Source organism: Mycteria americana, chromosome 6 (assembly GCF_035582795.1).
Source record: "Mycteria americana isolate JAX WOST 10 ecotype Jacksonville Zoo and Gardens chromosome 6, USCA_MyAme_1.0, whole genome shotgun sequence".
Taxonomy (NCBI): Eukaryota; Metazoa; Chordata; class Aves; order Ciconiiformes; family Ciconiidae; genus Mycteria; species Mycteria americana.
The window spans coordinates 55,322,973-55,340,429 of NC_134370.1; the positions used below are offsets into that span (position 1 = coordinate 55,322,973).

General features: G+C 36.3%; 1 protein-coding gene across 9 annotated transcripts in view; it reads right to left on the reverse strand.

The window, feature by feature from the left end:
- TCF12 (transcription factor 12) overlaps positions 1 to 17,457 on the reverse strand; it is a 175,839-nt gene that overhangs the window by 111,584 nt on the left and 46,798 nt on the right. For all 9 annotated transcript variants that reach the window (XM_075505937.1, XM_075505935.1, XM_075505940.1 and 6 more), the window contains exons 4-6: positions 15,993 to 16,066; positions 12,185 to 12,253; positions 809 to 911 (exon numbers count right to left, since the gene is read on the reverse strand). In XM_075505937.1, the coding sequence (XP_075362052.1) occupies positions 809 to 911; positions 12,185 to 12,253; positions 15,993 to 16,066 (246 nt within the window). The remainder of the gene's footprint in view (positions 1 to 808; positions 912 to 12,184; positions 12,254 to 15,992; positions 16,067 to 17,457) is intronic.

The following is a 17,457-nucleotide window of genomic DNA, read 5'->3' on the forward strand; positions in this document are numbered from 1 at the left end:
GTCATGTCTACAAGATACAGAATATACAAGTGAAACAATGTCAAATATACAAATTCAGAACAAACATTCAGAGTCATCCCTAAGTTTAAGATACAAGAAAAAAAATTTGTCCCAAGACTATGTATTGCCAAACAATAAATATTTTGAAAGCAACATTTTAATGCTCCAAACTAGAATAGGGAGAAGAGGAGTTTCAATTGCTTGTTTTTCCAGTTTCAAAAGCAGAAAATGTTGGACACCCACAGGCCTGAAAGCAGTTACAACATTGCCTAGCAAAATAGGAGCTTGTATCTATTTCTGAGAAGTGACAACATTTCTAATACAACAAATATCAAAGAAATTAGAAAATTAAAAATAAGAGGCAAGCCCTCAAATTATTAACTCAAGAAAAGCCTAAAGTAAATTGGTAGGTAGTTCAGAAATCAATAGTGTTAGAAAAAAAATTTTTTTTCAAGTGCACAAATTAAAAATTGCTATAAATGTCTTCTCAGCAAAAGTTAGAGAAAATTCAGCTTTAAAATAATTTAGAATTTACAAGAGAAAAGTAAAAATCAAATCAAAATATATCAGCTTTCTAGATCAACTTGAGAAAATCTAGGTGGTTCCTTCTTCTAAAAAGTCCTGGACAATGGCCTTTATGAAGAATTTGCCCAACATAAAAAGATTTCACTAGGAAAGTCAGTGTTGCTGTGAGAAACAGAGCAACTTGCAGATGCTTGACACATCAGGCCTAGACAAGGGAATGAAAAATGTCTCTTTCTGTCCAAAGAGGCTTTGAGGGGATACTCGTAAAGAATTACCTACTTACCCATCAGATTTGAGTTCATGAAAGGTGTCGGGGACAATCCTTCATGGGGCCCTAATCGGCTGTCATTCAAGTGATCACTGTAATGAGGACTGTCTGCAAAACCCTAGAGAAAAAAAAGACCAGAGTATTAAACAGATTATTTGGCAGCCCTGCTAATTGAGTGTAATGACACTTTCCTAATTAAATGTGCAGAGTCACAATTGGTCATTAATCACAAAAGTTGGCTTTCGGGTCTATCTCACAGAAATTACTCCCTGCCTACACTTTACTTTCTCCCCCTCTTTTATTTCTCTCCCATCAAAAAGAAAGCACATAATTTCTAATAAGCTGTGTCCTCATGGACAATATTTCTAAAAATTGAATAATACTGAGATATTTTGATATTTGAATCCTCTTAGTGTTAAGTCGCTAACCACTGAGAGAGTAAAATTAGTCTGAAGAACTCGCAACTGATTTCCCCCCCTGCTAAGGTTTCTGTTTATATTAATAAAACAGAACAGTAAAAAGGTCAGGAAGAGTCACTGACATTAGGAAAAAATGTTAGTGCAAATGAGAAGAAGAAATTCCATTTCCCCTTGCAGCCTGCTATTAATGTTACAGATTAATAGGCATTTTGACACTATCACATTACTAAACAGCATAACTCACTGACAAAAGGTTTACTTCCAAATAGTGATTAAACAAACAACTTTGTCACGTGATTTGCAAACAATTACTCAAAATGAAACACTGTTTTGCACTCTCTAGCATTAGTATAGCCAACTTAGCAGGCTTGGAGTGACCCTTACGCAGTCAGGAAACACTGGCTTATCGAAAGCTTGCACCAAAGGTAGAGAGACAGAAAACACAGAAGCCCTAGGATGCACATATTATTTAATTAACCCAATTACTTAAAAGTTCTCATTTTTACATTTCATAATGCTTCCATCTTTTCCATATAAAGGTACGAATATGGTATTTGCCATTCAGACTGATCAGACGTGCACCGATTCACTTATTCTGCACCAAAACATGACAGACCTCACACTCAAAATTGTACCTCCTTTGTAGCCAAAGTTATGAAAAACATTTTGTAAACCTTATCTTACAATTCCCACTTACTCACTTCTCTACGTCTGGTAGAGAGAAACCTAAAGCTTGGACCTAATTAAGGGAGGAGGGGAGAATTGTTCACAGCTACCAGAAACCATCCCAAGTGCCCTGGGACTATAAAATCATCAATCACTGAACATTTATCATTTTTTCAGACCGCAGGCTCACATTCAAGACAACATTAATGGGGCTGAAACAGGCCTCACTATCTTTGCAGGCGTGCTGTCAGTTCTACCAAAGGGCTAGTAACTGAGGGCTAAATAACTGTCAAATCACTACCACTGCTTATGGATGCATGTCACAACTCTTGCCGCTATTCGGCTTTAAAAGTAATCTTCTGGGAGTCCCAGCTCCCAAATGAATCTTTGGCTGACTTTATCTACTTCAGAATCGGCGATACACATGTGATAGGCATTCAGAAACAATCTTAGTGACATTTACAACTTGGTTATGACCACAAGGGTGTCCTCTGGTAACCATGACCTAGCCCCGTCTGTCAGACAAGCAGCGTGTAGCAGCAGCTGCCGAGGAAATGGCGTGGCTCCTAGCTAAGGTCACCACATGTGGTTTATTTTTATGCTGAAATGAAACAAAAAAGAAATTAAATATGCTGAATAAAGAAACAAAAATTTGCAAATAGAGGACCAAAAAAATAAAGCTCCTAAGTAGGTAGCTTCCTATTTGGCTTTCTGCTTGTACTCGTTATTGTGGTTTTTTAAAAACCTTTTTCCTTAAGACAATATTTCAACTATATTTTATTTTTTCAAGAAAGAAACTAGGAAGGACACTATCAGTGATAAAAGAGAATCCATATCTCGTACACTCAGAAAGTGGTGCCTAGACGAGGCCCAGAAACTGAAATCTTCAAGAGATCTTTATTTACAAAGTAGATAATAAAACTACTGAAAATATAACAGAATAAGACTCATTTCATATACAGTTACATATTATGGAACACAATCTACCTAATGCACAGGATTAATAACTCTCTTCCCCAAGTTAATATTGCATATTCCCCCCCAAAATAGAGAAACTGGAGAACTGGGTGAGTAATTTACACAGAAAGGAATGTTCTCCCTTCTACCATCAGAATTCCTTCAAATAATCCTTTACATCATGTTCTTTTCATATACCCTCTCAGTTTCCCAGAATGCACTTGCATCCAATTACCACAGCATCAAAGTTATATTTCTACACCACTAGACAAATCAACTTCTTTATCTATCTGAAAAATGCTCCAAGAAGTCCTTCACAACACTAAAGGCATAGAAAACAGAACATTTACTAACTATATGGGGGAAAATGTACTAAGGCATATGCAAGCACTTTAAATAGAATTGGTTTTTCTGTACTTGAATTCAATTCCTAACTAAAATGAATTGTCAGGCATTTCATTCTGTGTCTTTCATTACAGAATTTACACTTGTGCAAAGTGTAACCTCTCTCAGTCTTCATCTACAGTGGACCTACATAGAGGTCTTAACTTGGCCACCATCCTTGACAACAGTTATTTGGAGTCTTAGTAATGAGTTATGGATTATTAGCTCAAGCAGCAGAGTTTTGTTTGGGATTAGAAACCCTGGGCCGATTCCCACATATAACTCGCCCACACTAAATGAATACAAAATAACCACAAACACATGCAGTTTTGATTGAACAAACTTCTTTTGCACTTCACAAAAGCAAATGAAGCAAAATCAGAAGAGCTCCAAGGACAATGATTTAAATTACACAGAGTTATTTCAGAGCATTCTTCACATTTAAACTGTACTTCAAATAAAATTGCATTCCTGATACCATTCCTTGCTTTTACATCTGTATTGTTAAGTTACATAATAAACAGCATAAAGTTCTACTGGGAAGAGCTGTAATCAATCATAGATGAAAACTTCTGAGAAGCTAATGGAAGCTTCTAGTCATACAATCAAGGCCTAAAGAAACGTATTTAACAAATATGATAGTGCAAATTGACAACACACCTTTAGTGCTTAAAGAAGAATGCAGTAGAGAGCCTTAAAAAGTCTGTCTGCAACACCAATAAAGGATAGTGGTTTATTGAAAGGTACATCCCACCCATGTGACTGAGTGTCAAAGAGAAAACACCATCAGCTGGCATCTGAACTCATCCCTCATGGCAAAAGCAACAGGGGGGGGTGGGGGGTGGGGGTGATAGATATATACATTTGTATCAGAGCCCCTTTTCAAATCTATGTGTTAAAGAAGACTGAATAACATATACTGCCAAATCATTCTTTCTTTCTGAGAAAGGAAGGAAATGTCAGTTCACAGCAATTTTGAAGACTGTTCTCTGAAAGAGGACTCACTTGATCATAGCTAGATTGATACAGGCTCCAAGCAGAAACAGGAGCTAATTAGTTATGCCAAAAGCTATTATCCCTCTTGCAAAGAACTATTCAATGATTTATACTCTGACCTGACACTACTGGAACAGGCTAGTGATGTCATTCTTTGGACCACAGGTGGGCTTCCAAGGCCCTTTTGAGGATTGCTACCTACTGTTACCTACAAGGCAAGTTTGACATAGAAAGGCTGGAAGGAGACAATCCATGCTAAGTACACATACCCATTTCTGCCACCTTTGCTCCCCAGCAAACGTACCAATGGATTAGCATGCATCAGAGTGCACAGTTTGAGTATTTAGCAAATAACTGGCAAAAAGCCTGCAAAATAGGAGTTACTGGACAAATTTATTTTCTGTTCTGAGCACCCTATTCTGAAGGGGCTGCAGATAGCTCAGGGCATTTTTCTGTTTACAGAAAGAAAACTGGTTTTGCGTATGATTAGATGCCATAGCTGTAAACTCAAAACCATCTTGTTTGTTCCAACCACTTAGATAGCTACTACAAAAGCAAGCTTTAACCTTCCCAAAGGAAGACAAAACTTTTCTTTCTGTATTGTTATAGCCCCAAAGTCTAATGGAGGCTAACTGTTCCTTTACAGCATTTTGTAATGTTGTCACCATTCATTTTGCAACAGGCCCCTCCCTGGATTTCAGTCTCACTGTGTGTTTGTGATCAGAAAGACAAAGTCAGATATGTCTGCAAATAAAAGCAACAAGTATTGTTCATTAATAATACACCTCATGAAATGCAGCTCAAAGACTACTACTAATTAGCACTGCAATTTAACTGAGTAGCAAAGGAACTCTCAATATTGAATGCTCTAACATTTTATTACTTTTTCAGGTATTCCGTTGGATTAGATAGATGTTCTCTAATCAACCAATAAATTAAGTCCATCAATTTAAAAAATCAACAGTTGCAACAGTCTTCATTCCCACCTCTTCTGGGTAAGATGCCCCAAGTGTCCAAGTGATTTAGACTTTACCTGTATCAGGATTTTCCATGCTGGTATGCTAACACAGCCAAACCACTTAAAAATCTGAGACTATGTACAAAATCATAAATAGTTGTATACAGGACACCTGAAAATTATCTTACAGAATGTATTATTCTAGAAGACCCAGCAGAGGAAATGGAAAAAAAACCCAGAAAAAACACACTCCTTACTAGGCATGTTTATCCTACCAAACCGTAAGGGAAGGCCTGACACAATGAGTCTGTGCCCCCTTTTACAAAATACAATGGTAATTAACCTCCTAAAACTCAATGTCTTTCAATGACCATTAAAGTTCTGACATTTTGGTTTAAGTCAATCACAGAAGTCACCTAAGAACAAGCCAAAAAGCCTCCCTAGCTCACTGTTCCTACCCCTTTTCATTGCACTCGTTCCAGGGTTTCTGTAGGATTCATCCTCTCCCTTTTGCCTCCACTTCAAAAACATAAAACTATTGTCCCTTAGTAATTATTTTCTGAAGTCACACCGGGATTTATCCATGCATAAGCAAAACTGTACTCCTGACCCTAACTCAAGTTGTGGGGTTTTTTGTTTTGTTTTTAAATAATCACAACATCCTATTTCCACTTCAGGGTAAAAGTTGAAAAATGAAGGAGACACTGTAACTACATGGCGCACGATTTTCCCCACGCATTTATTGACTTCATGGAGTAACTTCTTCCTGTAAGGTTAACTACTCCACAGCATTTTATTTGCTCAAGCCTACTAAACTAGAAAAAACAGGCTTTTTTTTTTCCTTTGTTTCTCCTCCCTTATCCCCAAGCCCTCTCCTACACAAGTCCCTGGGAATAGACCAAGATCAGACCCAGTTGTGGCTCATAACCAAGCTGCCAGATCAATAAGTGGGTATTTGCATACATAGTTCAATTATCACCTTTAAACTTAAGATATTAAGTTTGACGTGGCTACAGACCAAAAGACTAAATTTAATGAATGCTACTTCCGATTCCTTGAGTATTATAGTTTGGCTGACATTAACTAACAAATATTAATTGTTTGAAACTCAGGAATACTGAGGTCCCTTCCAAGCTAAATTTGGCTATGATCATATGAATCAGGCAACAGTCATCTAAATGACTAATGTGTAAATGAACGACAGTGAATCTACTGCTAAAATCCACTTTATTTCGGATTATCTGCCTCTCCAAACTAATCTGAGAGTTCTGAAGACAAACAAGACAGAAAAAACACAAGGGGGGGAAGTGGGGAGAGAAAGCAAGATGCAGAGGCAGTGAGAGACAGACGGACAGACCCAGAGAGACTGACTACACCTGGCAACACTGTGGTGAGTCACTGACAGAAGATCAGACAAGAAGCTCTGGGCAAAAGCCATACCAAGGTGTCCTAGCTAATTTAAAAGATTATAGATTACCTGATCATGTATGCTTCCAGAAATAAACCACCATTTTGTTTTGGAAAGAGTATTTTCAGTCATTGAATCTATGTATTTGTCAATGGCTGCTAGAGGAAAGACTACAGAGCCAAAACCTGGCTAGGTCTATTGAACACACAGATCAGAAAGAACCTTGCAAAAATGAAGGTAAGCTAAAAATAAATCCAGAGAAGAGTACTCTTCCTTTTTGCCTTGAGGATCACCTGCACTATATTAATTTATCTTAACTGAACACCAAGAAACACATTGTCACGGGTCATGGTACAACTCCATTTAAATCACTACAGTCTTGCAGCAAACTATTAATTGGGAACAATGTTGTTTCCAAACGGTGACCAAAATGTTTTTACAAAATATTCACCTGAGAAGAACAGGGAAAGACACAGCAAGACAGCAAGATGTATACGTTCCCAAGTATACTTCTGACAAAAAGTACTAAAGAAGCACAGAGATCCACACGGCTGTATTTTAATAATTCAGTCTACCATTTGTCTGAAAACTTACTTTCAGGTTATTTATACACAGACTCTTAGCTCGGATGTTGCAACTGTACTTGACCGTATTTTGTAATTCTATGGACCAGAGAGAGATGTGCACAGAGACTTTTCTGTGAGGGAATGGGGAATTATCAGATAAGTCAGTTTGTGGCTGAACATAATTAATCAACAATGTATAAACTTCCTATGCAACCAAAAAAAACCAAACCCCAACCAACTGGCATTATGATCAAAAACTAAAATGAAAAGCAGCTTCTTCAACAACCAAATCTTTTCTAACACAACCAATAATAAATGCATCCAGCAACCTGCTTTTCTCTGGTGGAACAGTACCAACATCCTCCGTAAGGACAGCACATAGATCTGTCACAGGTCAAACAGAAAATTACCTTAACTTTCTAAACAAGGAAAAACGGCGGGGGGGGGGGGGGGGGGGGCAACACGGACGGAAGGGACCAGACGGACAATGATGGGAGACTCCGCACACTCCTTAGACCATTTCATCCATATTACTATCAGTTGCCTGCTACAATCCAAAAGTTAAGAGACCAAGCTGAAGACCTGTCTGATGTGCCAAACAAACTCCTCTCCCAGGCACGCTCCATGCATGTCATCTCCTAGCCTGTTGAGAACAGGCAGTACTTCAACCCCGTCTTGCTTTATTGTGCAAGAAACTTGTATAAAAATAATAAACAGAGGAATGAATACAGTTAGCTGATGGAGATCACCCAACTACACCAGAAACAAGGAGCTGTACACTTTCTAGTTTTAATTCTGATTCCCTTTCACTATCAGCAAGTTTTAACCTTCCACTACAATATCCTAAAGACAGAAATGTAGCTTTATACATTACTTGGTCATCTGCTACACAGGGGGAAAAAAAGCAGATATCACTACCCCAAACATCAGGTATTACTGGGAAAAGTCAAGAGAGCTTTCACAAGTACCCTCCAAGTGTCACCATAAGTTATGTGCTTTGTAACAGAGCTCTAAAAATATTCATTACCTTATTTCCACACATCAAGTTGAAATAGATGAAAACTATGTGTGCAGGAATGCAATAAGAGAACAACTGAAACCATGGTTTGTTTATTTATTTTTAACCTGGTAGAGCTTTGGAAGGGGAAGGGGGACATAACACATTGAACAAGGAATGTATTTTGAAATAATTTTCTCCAGTTCTAAATCAATTTCCAGGAAGTTAAGTTAGTGAATGATGAATCTGGTTTTAAATAGCTAAACTCAATGGCCAATTACACCTCTCTCAACTCTTGTGAGACAAATATCAACATGATATATAATGGGACAATTCCCTGGCCACATGGAAAACTAATTTGTGAACAGATTCCAATGCTAATTTCAATATGATAGGTAGCTGCAATAAAACCAAACCAAACAACAACAACAAAAAAAAACACCAAAACCCCCACACTTCTCCAATATAGCTCATATGACTGAAACCAGATTTTTCTAGCTCTTATCTAAGCTATAAACCAGGAAATAAAATAATACAAATATAGCCAACATGCTAACAATAAATGCTTAAAGACAATACTTCAAAACCTAACTAAAGCATTCAGAACGTAAATATCAGAACTTGCTTTGAAAAGCACTGCTCACAAATCAAATTACAAAGTAAGCTGCATTTACTAAAGTGTCCTGTGCACTGAATATGGGATATTTGATTTTGGCTTTGATTTCACACTGAATCATCCGCTTACTTATAGAATACATAAGGAAAAGCAAATAACCAGCAGAAGAACCACCAAACAATCTCCCTCCCCCGCATAAAAAACAAAACAAAACAAAAAAAAAGGACAAAAAGGACACAAATACAACAGACTCGATAACACTTACTGTATTTCTGTGTCCCTCTTGTCTTGTTTTGCTATTTAACAGCTTCCTTTCTTGTTATGTACCTGAGATTAAGAGGTATAAAATACTATTTCAAAACCTGCTATCTCATTACTATTTTTTGACTTCTTCGCAAATTAAAAGTACTACTGATGGTAGGCGGGGGAAAAGAATAGTTTGGGTATATAGTATTTCGGGTTCCAATTCATGTCTGAGTATCTTACATACAATAGAGGGCATAACCTGTTGACAACCTGTTCACTGATGCTACAAAACCATCTAAATCTAGCAGCGGTATCTTGATCAGTTCTCCTCTGGCTTCAAGTAGATATATAGCAGAGTTATGTAAATGAAAAGGAGGATAAACTGCATACTCAGTACTGAAGCTAGATTCCATGTTAAATCAGGTCAAAATGTACACTCACAGCTTTTAGTGCTATATACATGCTGGAAGATACTTAAAACACCCACAGTTCAGATTTTGGAAGAAAAATACCTCAGCTAATTTATACTAAATTTTTAACAGTTAAAATTATTATATGTATATATATAAAAAGACTATCCAACAAGGAGATGTCTCCTGAAAAATAATTTTAGATTTGCTTGATTTGGAGACAGCAATCTAAACAGATGAAAAACTAACTTGCTCCTTTTATTGCAAAGACATGTTACAACAAAATCAAAACAATGAAAGAAAACCTCACAGAGCATTATTATTCATGAAATAAAAGCAACCATTAGCCACACCACAATAAAAACTACGGTAGAAAAATGTTTCATTAAAAGACAATGCTTATCCCAAAAAAGTGATTATACCAATTTGTTGCTACATTATGAGTATAAATTACAACTCCCAAATAAAGCGGGAAAGCTAAAAAGTTCAGAAGCATCTCAGAACAGGAAGACAAAACTTTCAAGTGCTATAGGGTAATATATTATTGTGCAACAAACACGCTACTTGGTTCAAGTACCTCAGAATTTGCTTCAAAGAGCTCAGTAGACCAAGGCTTTCAAAAAGCAGCTTTACAGTCCTCTGCAACATACACTAAGAGCCAGTTACCCTTCTAATGCAAGGGATTATGAACAAATGCAAAAATATCTCTAGCTCTATATCACTCAACTTGCATACATTAATCAGAAGATATTCACTGAAAAACCACCACTGTTGCACATATAGAAGTAAAAGGAAGATTGGAGAGTTGGAAGGAAAAGAAGCACCACAAGAGATGGAAAATTTTGACACAGTATTCTATATGGACTTCAGTATAATCATTCAAGAACAAGGGAGACCATCAGCACTTCAGAGAATTCCACTGGCTTGCTAATTACCATTCCTGAGTTATTCCTCTAAAAAATAAAGCTTTCCTAATTTTTTCTCTTCCCCCCCCCAGTAGATATATTTTCAAATTATTCATTTTTCTAACAAAACATTTGGCCTATGCAAAAGATATTTTGCACACAGAAGTCACTAATGTCTCAATTTGTACCTTTTCACAAATTTAACATTGTCACAGCCAATTCTAATACAAATACCCACTGCTCTTTCAGTGTTAGAACACTATTTAACATTATTATGTAATGAAAAAACAAGTCTCATATATAAGGTTTTCTCAAGCCTGCAGTGATTGTCAGCCTTCAATGTTAGCTCAAAACACTACTGAAATAAGAATATTTTAGCTTTTAATAAGGTATTACCAGAGACTCTTAAAATAAACTAAACTGCTATGGGATGTGAGAGAAGGAGCTTTTGTGAATTAATTACTGAGCAAAAGATTAAAATATATAAACAAACACCCCACCCCAAGCACAGAAATATAAGTCCAGTTTTCACAGTGAAAAGTTACCAATGTGTTTTCCCCACTTCCCCCAAAAAAATGTACTCAGACCAACATTCTTCAACAATTCCATGAATAAATCAAAAAGAGTGGGTGAACAAAGACATAGTAAAGTTCGCCGATAACAAAAAACATTTTAAAGTAATCCTAACTAAATGTTAGCACAGAGTTGCAAAGCAGGTTCTCCATGAAATTGGCAATAAAACAGCAGATAAAATTTGGGGTAAATAAATACAAAGGAAACATGTTAAAAAATAACTCAATGTCATAACAATGTGGTAACTACTGTGCAATGTAAGAAAAAACATCTCATTTTTTTTCTACACAATTTTTGAAACAGTATCACTGCAGAGCTCAGTGACAGTCAAAAAAAAATGCAAGACTTAGTAATGAGTAGGAAAGGAACAGAGCATGAAAGTATCATTATGTCATGCAGAAATTGATGGTATACCCTCATCTTGACTAGTGCATGCAGCTGTAATCACCCTAACTCTAAGTTATACAGAAGAAGCAGCAAGATTCAGAGAATGGCACCGAGAACTAACCACAGGTTAGGAGAAGTTACTATACAAGCAGAGACCAATAGATTACAATTCTTCAATTTCGCTGAGAAGAGACATACAAGTGGCATATAAAATAAAGATCTTTGTGGAGAAAAGAAAATTATGAAGTACATCAGTAACAACCAATCATTACTATTCAGAACACAGGAACATGGTGGAAATCACTGGTCAGCACACTTAAGACAAAAACATCAATATTTTTGCCACAAAACACTTGTCATTATTGCCAAAACAGTAATCAAAGTCAGAAAAATTCACAACTGACAGAGAACAAGTCCACAATAGCTATAAGAACAATGTCCAAAAGGTCGGCTCTGTCCAGGAAATCTCCTAAACCCCTAAGTGCTGGGCTTTGCCGGGAGAGTACAACAGTAAAGGCGGCAAAATATTTGCCCTATACTTACACTCTTTCCTTAAGCATCATTGCTGGACGCAGTCAGACCATCTATACTAACCTGAACAGATCTTCAGCAGGAGTTGGGAAAGGAAGATCTCCTTTAGCCAGTCTTCCACCATCTTATTTAATTAGCCTTTAACAAGTATGCACTTCACTATCACTAAATTCCAATTCTATTTAACTGAAAATTGCTTATCTTTATGTACCTTTGGAAATTCCAGCCAATACTGGGCCAACAATTCAAATTCTTAAATAATTTGGTCACTGTTTTGTGACCTTTAACAGAAAACTCCGGTAGCAGGCTGCATACAGATTAAAAAAAAAAATTAAAAAAATCACACACAAGATGAAAAAAAATAAGTGGTACCTCTTGAGGTTTCAACTTTTCTATGTCTGTGGAGAGTTCTGAGCTTTTTCCATGAAGACTGCCGTTTTCCTGTAAACAGGCAAGTAGTAAGAACAATTAGAACACGAATAACATTCCATATTGAAATTATGGGAAAAAGCACTAGATTTTGAAGTTAAAGATGAACATGTAAGACAATTATAACTTATTTAAACTCTGTACCTTAATCACCACAAGGAATAACCTAGGAATGTAAAAGGCGAAGTATATCATTTGCCCTGCCTCCTGAGAAACTCTGATCTATATTCTTACAATACAGACCCACACACTCATTTTAGCTCTTCCTCAGAGTCATCTGATCTGGCAGCATATGAAGTAGTAGTCAGAACCTATCTTTATTCAAAATTCTGAACCAGTAGTTTAATTTGTCTCATTAGTTGAAAGAAAACCAAAAAATAAGGACCATACATCTTAGCCAAAATTTATGCATGCAAACTTGATTTAGACTGGTAAATGAAGTCCAGTGGTTTTTCAGTGATTTCAATGCAGAAGAGAACTTCCTTTGTTCTACTTTTTTGCAGAATACTATGGCCATGGGATGAATTAATTTGTGCTTCTTAACCATTACCAATTCTATACACAGACAGCATATATTTCTAGTGTTCATCACTTTTTTGGGGAAAACACAGGAATGGAGTTCTCCTGTAAAAGGAATTCAGTTTTCTTTAGAAGAAAATGGTTGTCATTTAAATGACACCCAGACAACCATTCTTCATGGCTTCATGCAAGGCCTCTAGAGAAATTTGGTTTTTTTCCCCTCCCACTATCAAATTTTTAGGTGTATTAAAGGCCTGGGCAAAGATCTATATTCATTAGCCAAACCCTATGAATTCCTTTGGATAGCCACTTCACATCGATTCTGCATAATATCTACCCCAACCCTATGGGACAGGCCTTCCTTATTCCTCAGCGCATGAAGATGATATACTACATAAAACCAAGGAGATGCACATGTTTTGTTATCTTTCAAAGCCTAGCACCAGAGGTTGACACCTCCTAAGACAACCCAACAACACCGGGCTCTCAGGAAAATCGAAACCTACCAGCATCCACTACCTGGTCAGTGATCCTGTCAGGAACTGCTACTGTACCGATGCTTCAGGACTGTGGAGCCAACAGCTCACAGATACTAAGCTGACCCCATGGAAAAATCTTATGGGCAGTCTAATGTCACGTGCTGTGCTAACATGAGAATTGCTCTTAAATTGATATCATTTAGCAGGTTTTCCAAAAAGAAAGTTAGTATAGGAAGACGTTTGTAAAAATATTCAACTTAGAATAATCTTTCACTAGAATTTCGGACTATTGGGGTTTCCCCCCCCACCCCATGTGATTTCTGCTGCCTTTAGACAAAAAAAAAAAATCCCCTATTGAAGTGAAGAAAACTTTACCACCTCAACACTACAGGAACAAATGGGTTTTTTTTAAAAGAGAAGGCAAAACTTATAAAACATTGTTTTGGGAGACAGAGGGAAGAGGTGAACATGATTGCTTCATTTTTAGCCTATAAATCAAGAAAGTTTGTATGCAAATATTCGGTCTTCTGTTCTAAATTTTATACTGATGCACACAAAGCCATACTAATAAATAAAATAAATAAATCTACATGTGAGTATTTTCAAAGTCTCTAACTTTCCAAAAAAAATCAGACAGCATTAACTGCCAATTCTCTAAAATTAAACATACTTTATAACGTATTTAGCTTGAATTAAGAAAAACCTGTTAAAACAGTATGCTCCAGTTTAAACAAAAATTAACATAATTTCTTAAAAAAACAACCCAACAAAAACAAAACAAAAAAAAACCATCAGAAGCTGTAAATAATTGGTGCTTCAGAATGAACTCTCAGTATCATCTCAAATTACTAGCATACAAGAGAAAAATCCTCTGCACTTAGCCAGCAGAGGAAGAAATACTTCAATAACATTCTGGGGATAGATTCCATCAACTCTTAACAATATATTCAGTTTGGCTAGAGTCCAACTGGCTGTAGCTGAAACTGTCCTAACATAAATTATGATTCAGCAGGAATTGTTTGCTGGGAGGATAAATGTCTTTTTTCTGTCTGTCTTGCCTTTTTTTTTTTTTTTTTTTTTTTTAATGTAAATGATTTTAAGTCCAAGTTACAATTGCTGAGGGGAGAGGGACACCTGACATGTATAAGAATTCAATATCTCTCTTTTTCCTGAAGCCTTCCATAGGGCTCAAGACAAACCTACATTTTCATTTGCTTTTCTTAATGATACACCCAAATAGCACCAACCTCTTCCTATGATTCTAACTTCTACCTTCACTAACATCTGCCTTTATTACCAACTTTAGGGTATAATGGTATAATTTGTGGAAGGTTTGATTCTTGACCAATGTTTAAATTTCCTAGTCATGATCTTCAGTTATAGGAGAACAAAGAAAAGAAAAAAAAAAAAAAAAAAACCACAAAAAAACCCCACACACACACACACAAAAACCAAACCCAAACAACAAACAAACAAAAAATTTTAAGACCAACACACCAGACACCCTGACTTTACATTATTGGAATGTTAGCTGGCTGATCCTCTAACATTAAGAAAAAAAAGTGATTAATATAGCCATGCAGCCGATGAATAACGAGTTCAAATTCCAGTTAGGTCAGCTTAACTCATGATTGATTAAAATTGATCAGCAACATCATAAATGAATGTCAAAATACCAAACATTTACATTAAGAATATGAGTTACTTAAAGCTGCATAACAAGACTCCATTTCAAATGTAGAAAAGGCATCTAAAGGCTGGGCTTCATGCCTCAAATTACGCAGGATGTTTTAAAAGACTGTCTAATTTCTATGTTGCACAGAAATACTTCCGCAACCCATAAAGTTCTTCTGTCTTTTTATTATAATTTATTTACCAAAGATCAATGGAAAAATTAGGACTTCATGGTAAATCTTTCTAATGCTCTCTTCCAAAGTCAGACAGAGGTTTTAACAATATCCAGTGAGCTGGACAAGACCTTGCAGTCTACCCACTTCATTCCACAGCAAGAGAAAGCTGCAAAGGTGCAAGAGCTAACACAGCTCTCTGGCTCAAGGGTACTGAAATCAGAACAGGTTATTTAAACTAGGCCCATTAGTTATGCTGTGTATTTCTAGTAATTAATTCATTAGGTAGTTAGCTCATTGGCTTTTTAGGGAGTAGATATTCACAAAAAGAAAATTGAGTAGATGAAAGGGAATGTGATTTACCAAGGGGAAAGCTTTCTTTTGACCATTGAGTTGGATTTTAAAAAGGCAATGTTATTTTAGGATATTAGAGACCATCAAAAACCTTTAGCTCAATAAGCAGGATGGATGAAGCTGTAACTGGAACAGGAGGAAGGTATTTAAAAAGAGAAGCCTCTCTCTAGCATCATGACACAGCACATACTATAGCTGGCTAACGTTAATGGAGAGGCAAGCGTTCCCTACACTTTGCCAATAAATCTGCTCCTGAATAAGTAATGTGACTTCTATTTTCATTTTCTGACCATAAGGTAAATAAAACCCATGCTCATCATTCAAGTATACAGTTATGTATGGTTTATTTTCATAAATTCCTAACCTATATATTTTTCAGCCTTAGAAATCTGAATCACTATTGCAGCATATCGAAGTGATTAAAGTCTCTAAAAGATGCTAATCTGTGTATTTAAAGGAGCTTACCCTTCAAAAACATTGCCAAATCATCTGCTGATTTTCATTGTACATTCCCATAAACTTTCACTATGAATTATTATGTGGGAACCTTACCCTTGAAGATTCATATGAAGGACTTGGCTGACTGCTTGTTCCCCAGGATGTGGCACCTGTTCGCTCATCCATACCTAGCAATAAAAAGAAAAATACAGACCTATAAGAAAAGATGGCAAAAGCATAATGTTCTCTGATGCAACCTGAAAACAAATTCATCTGCTTCCATACACTTAAAGCAAATTCATCCAGTTCCGTATACTTAAAGCAGTATTTCTAAAAACAAAACTTAGGATGAACAGTTTCCTTGTTAATGAAGCTGGCTACAAAGCAACCTACTCATTTGGACACCTGCAGCTGCTGAAAACAGGAGCATAAAAAGTTAAGACGATTTGCCAATCTGCAGCGTCTGCCCTACCCAATCCATAAGAAATTAGCATGAGTAACAAAACAAGCACAATGATGTTAGCCTGGCTTTTTGCACAGCCTGACTTATCCTGCATCTTAAGCACTGAATATTGCAGCACATACTGTGAAACGTATACTTGTTATCTACTCTTTGCTCTTGCATCTTGCTTAAGTATTGTAAAATGTGCAAAATTATTTCCCCTACTTGGTCTTTACATGACATGCAAGATATTTTAGCATAAGGGGGGAAAAAGGCAAGACAGACTGGTTATATTTCAATGGCTTTAAAAAAACCCACAGAGACTCATGGTGTCTGCCCTACTAAAACAGCAATCTTTTTTAACTCTGTAACGGTTCTTTTAGAATCAGTTCCCTTTATGCAAATCCAGGTTACAGCTCAAAAGAGAAAGAGGAAGGAAAAAATAGGGAGATCTTTAAACTCAGTATCAGAATATATATCCCATGTATTATCCAGCCAACCATTAGAAATACTGTTGCCACCACATTCTTCAATTACTTTCTATTCAAAGTTAATTGGCCAAACCATCTTTAAATCACATTCCAAAACAACTAATTTCAAAAGTACCTGAATTCCTATAACCAACTCATTCATATAGGATAAGGTTACTATTCTAGTAATAAAGTTCCTGATTATCTATATCACAAGATTTTTTTTTTTTTTAACAGGTGGAACACTTCCATCCTAAATTGAGGACTTCCACACACTTTGGCCTACAAAACACAACTCAATAGTTCCCTGTCACCCAAACTTCTCTCATAAAGAGTTTTGATATAGAGCATAAATTGTTTATGTGATGTATGGTATAAACTATTTATGAAGCTTTATAATGTCACAATTTATAAATAAGAACTAAGTGTCACAATTTATAAATAAGAGCAGAGTGCAAGTTACTCCATGCAATCATCCCTAAAACCTAACTTTATATTGCAACTATAAAATTTTCCTGCATATATCTCAGACTGGCCACACTACAAAATAAAATGCAAGGAAATACTGTAAATAACTACATATAGAGTAATAGTATTCTAATCATTATTTCCTTAAGAAATGTGTTTTATGAAGCTACAAAACACTGTTTTGATAAAGACAGCCTGC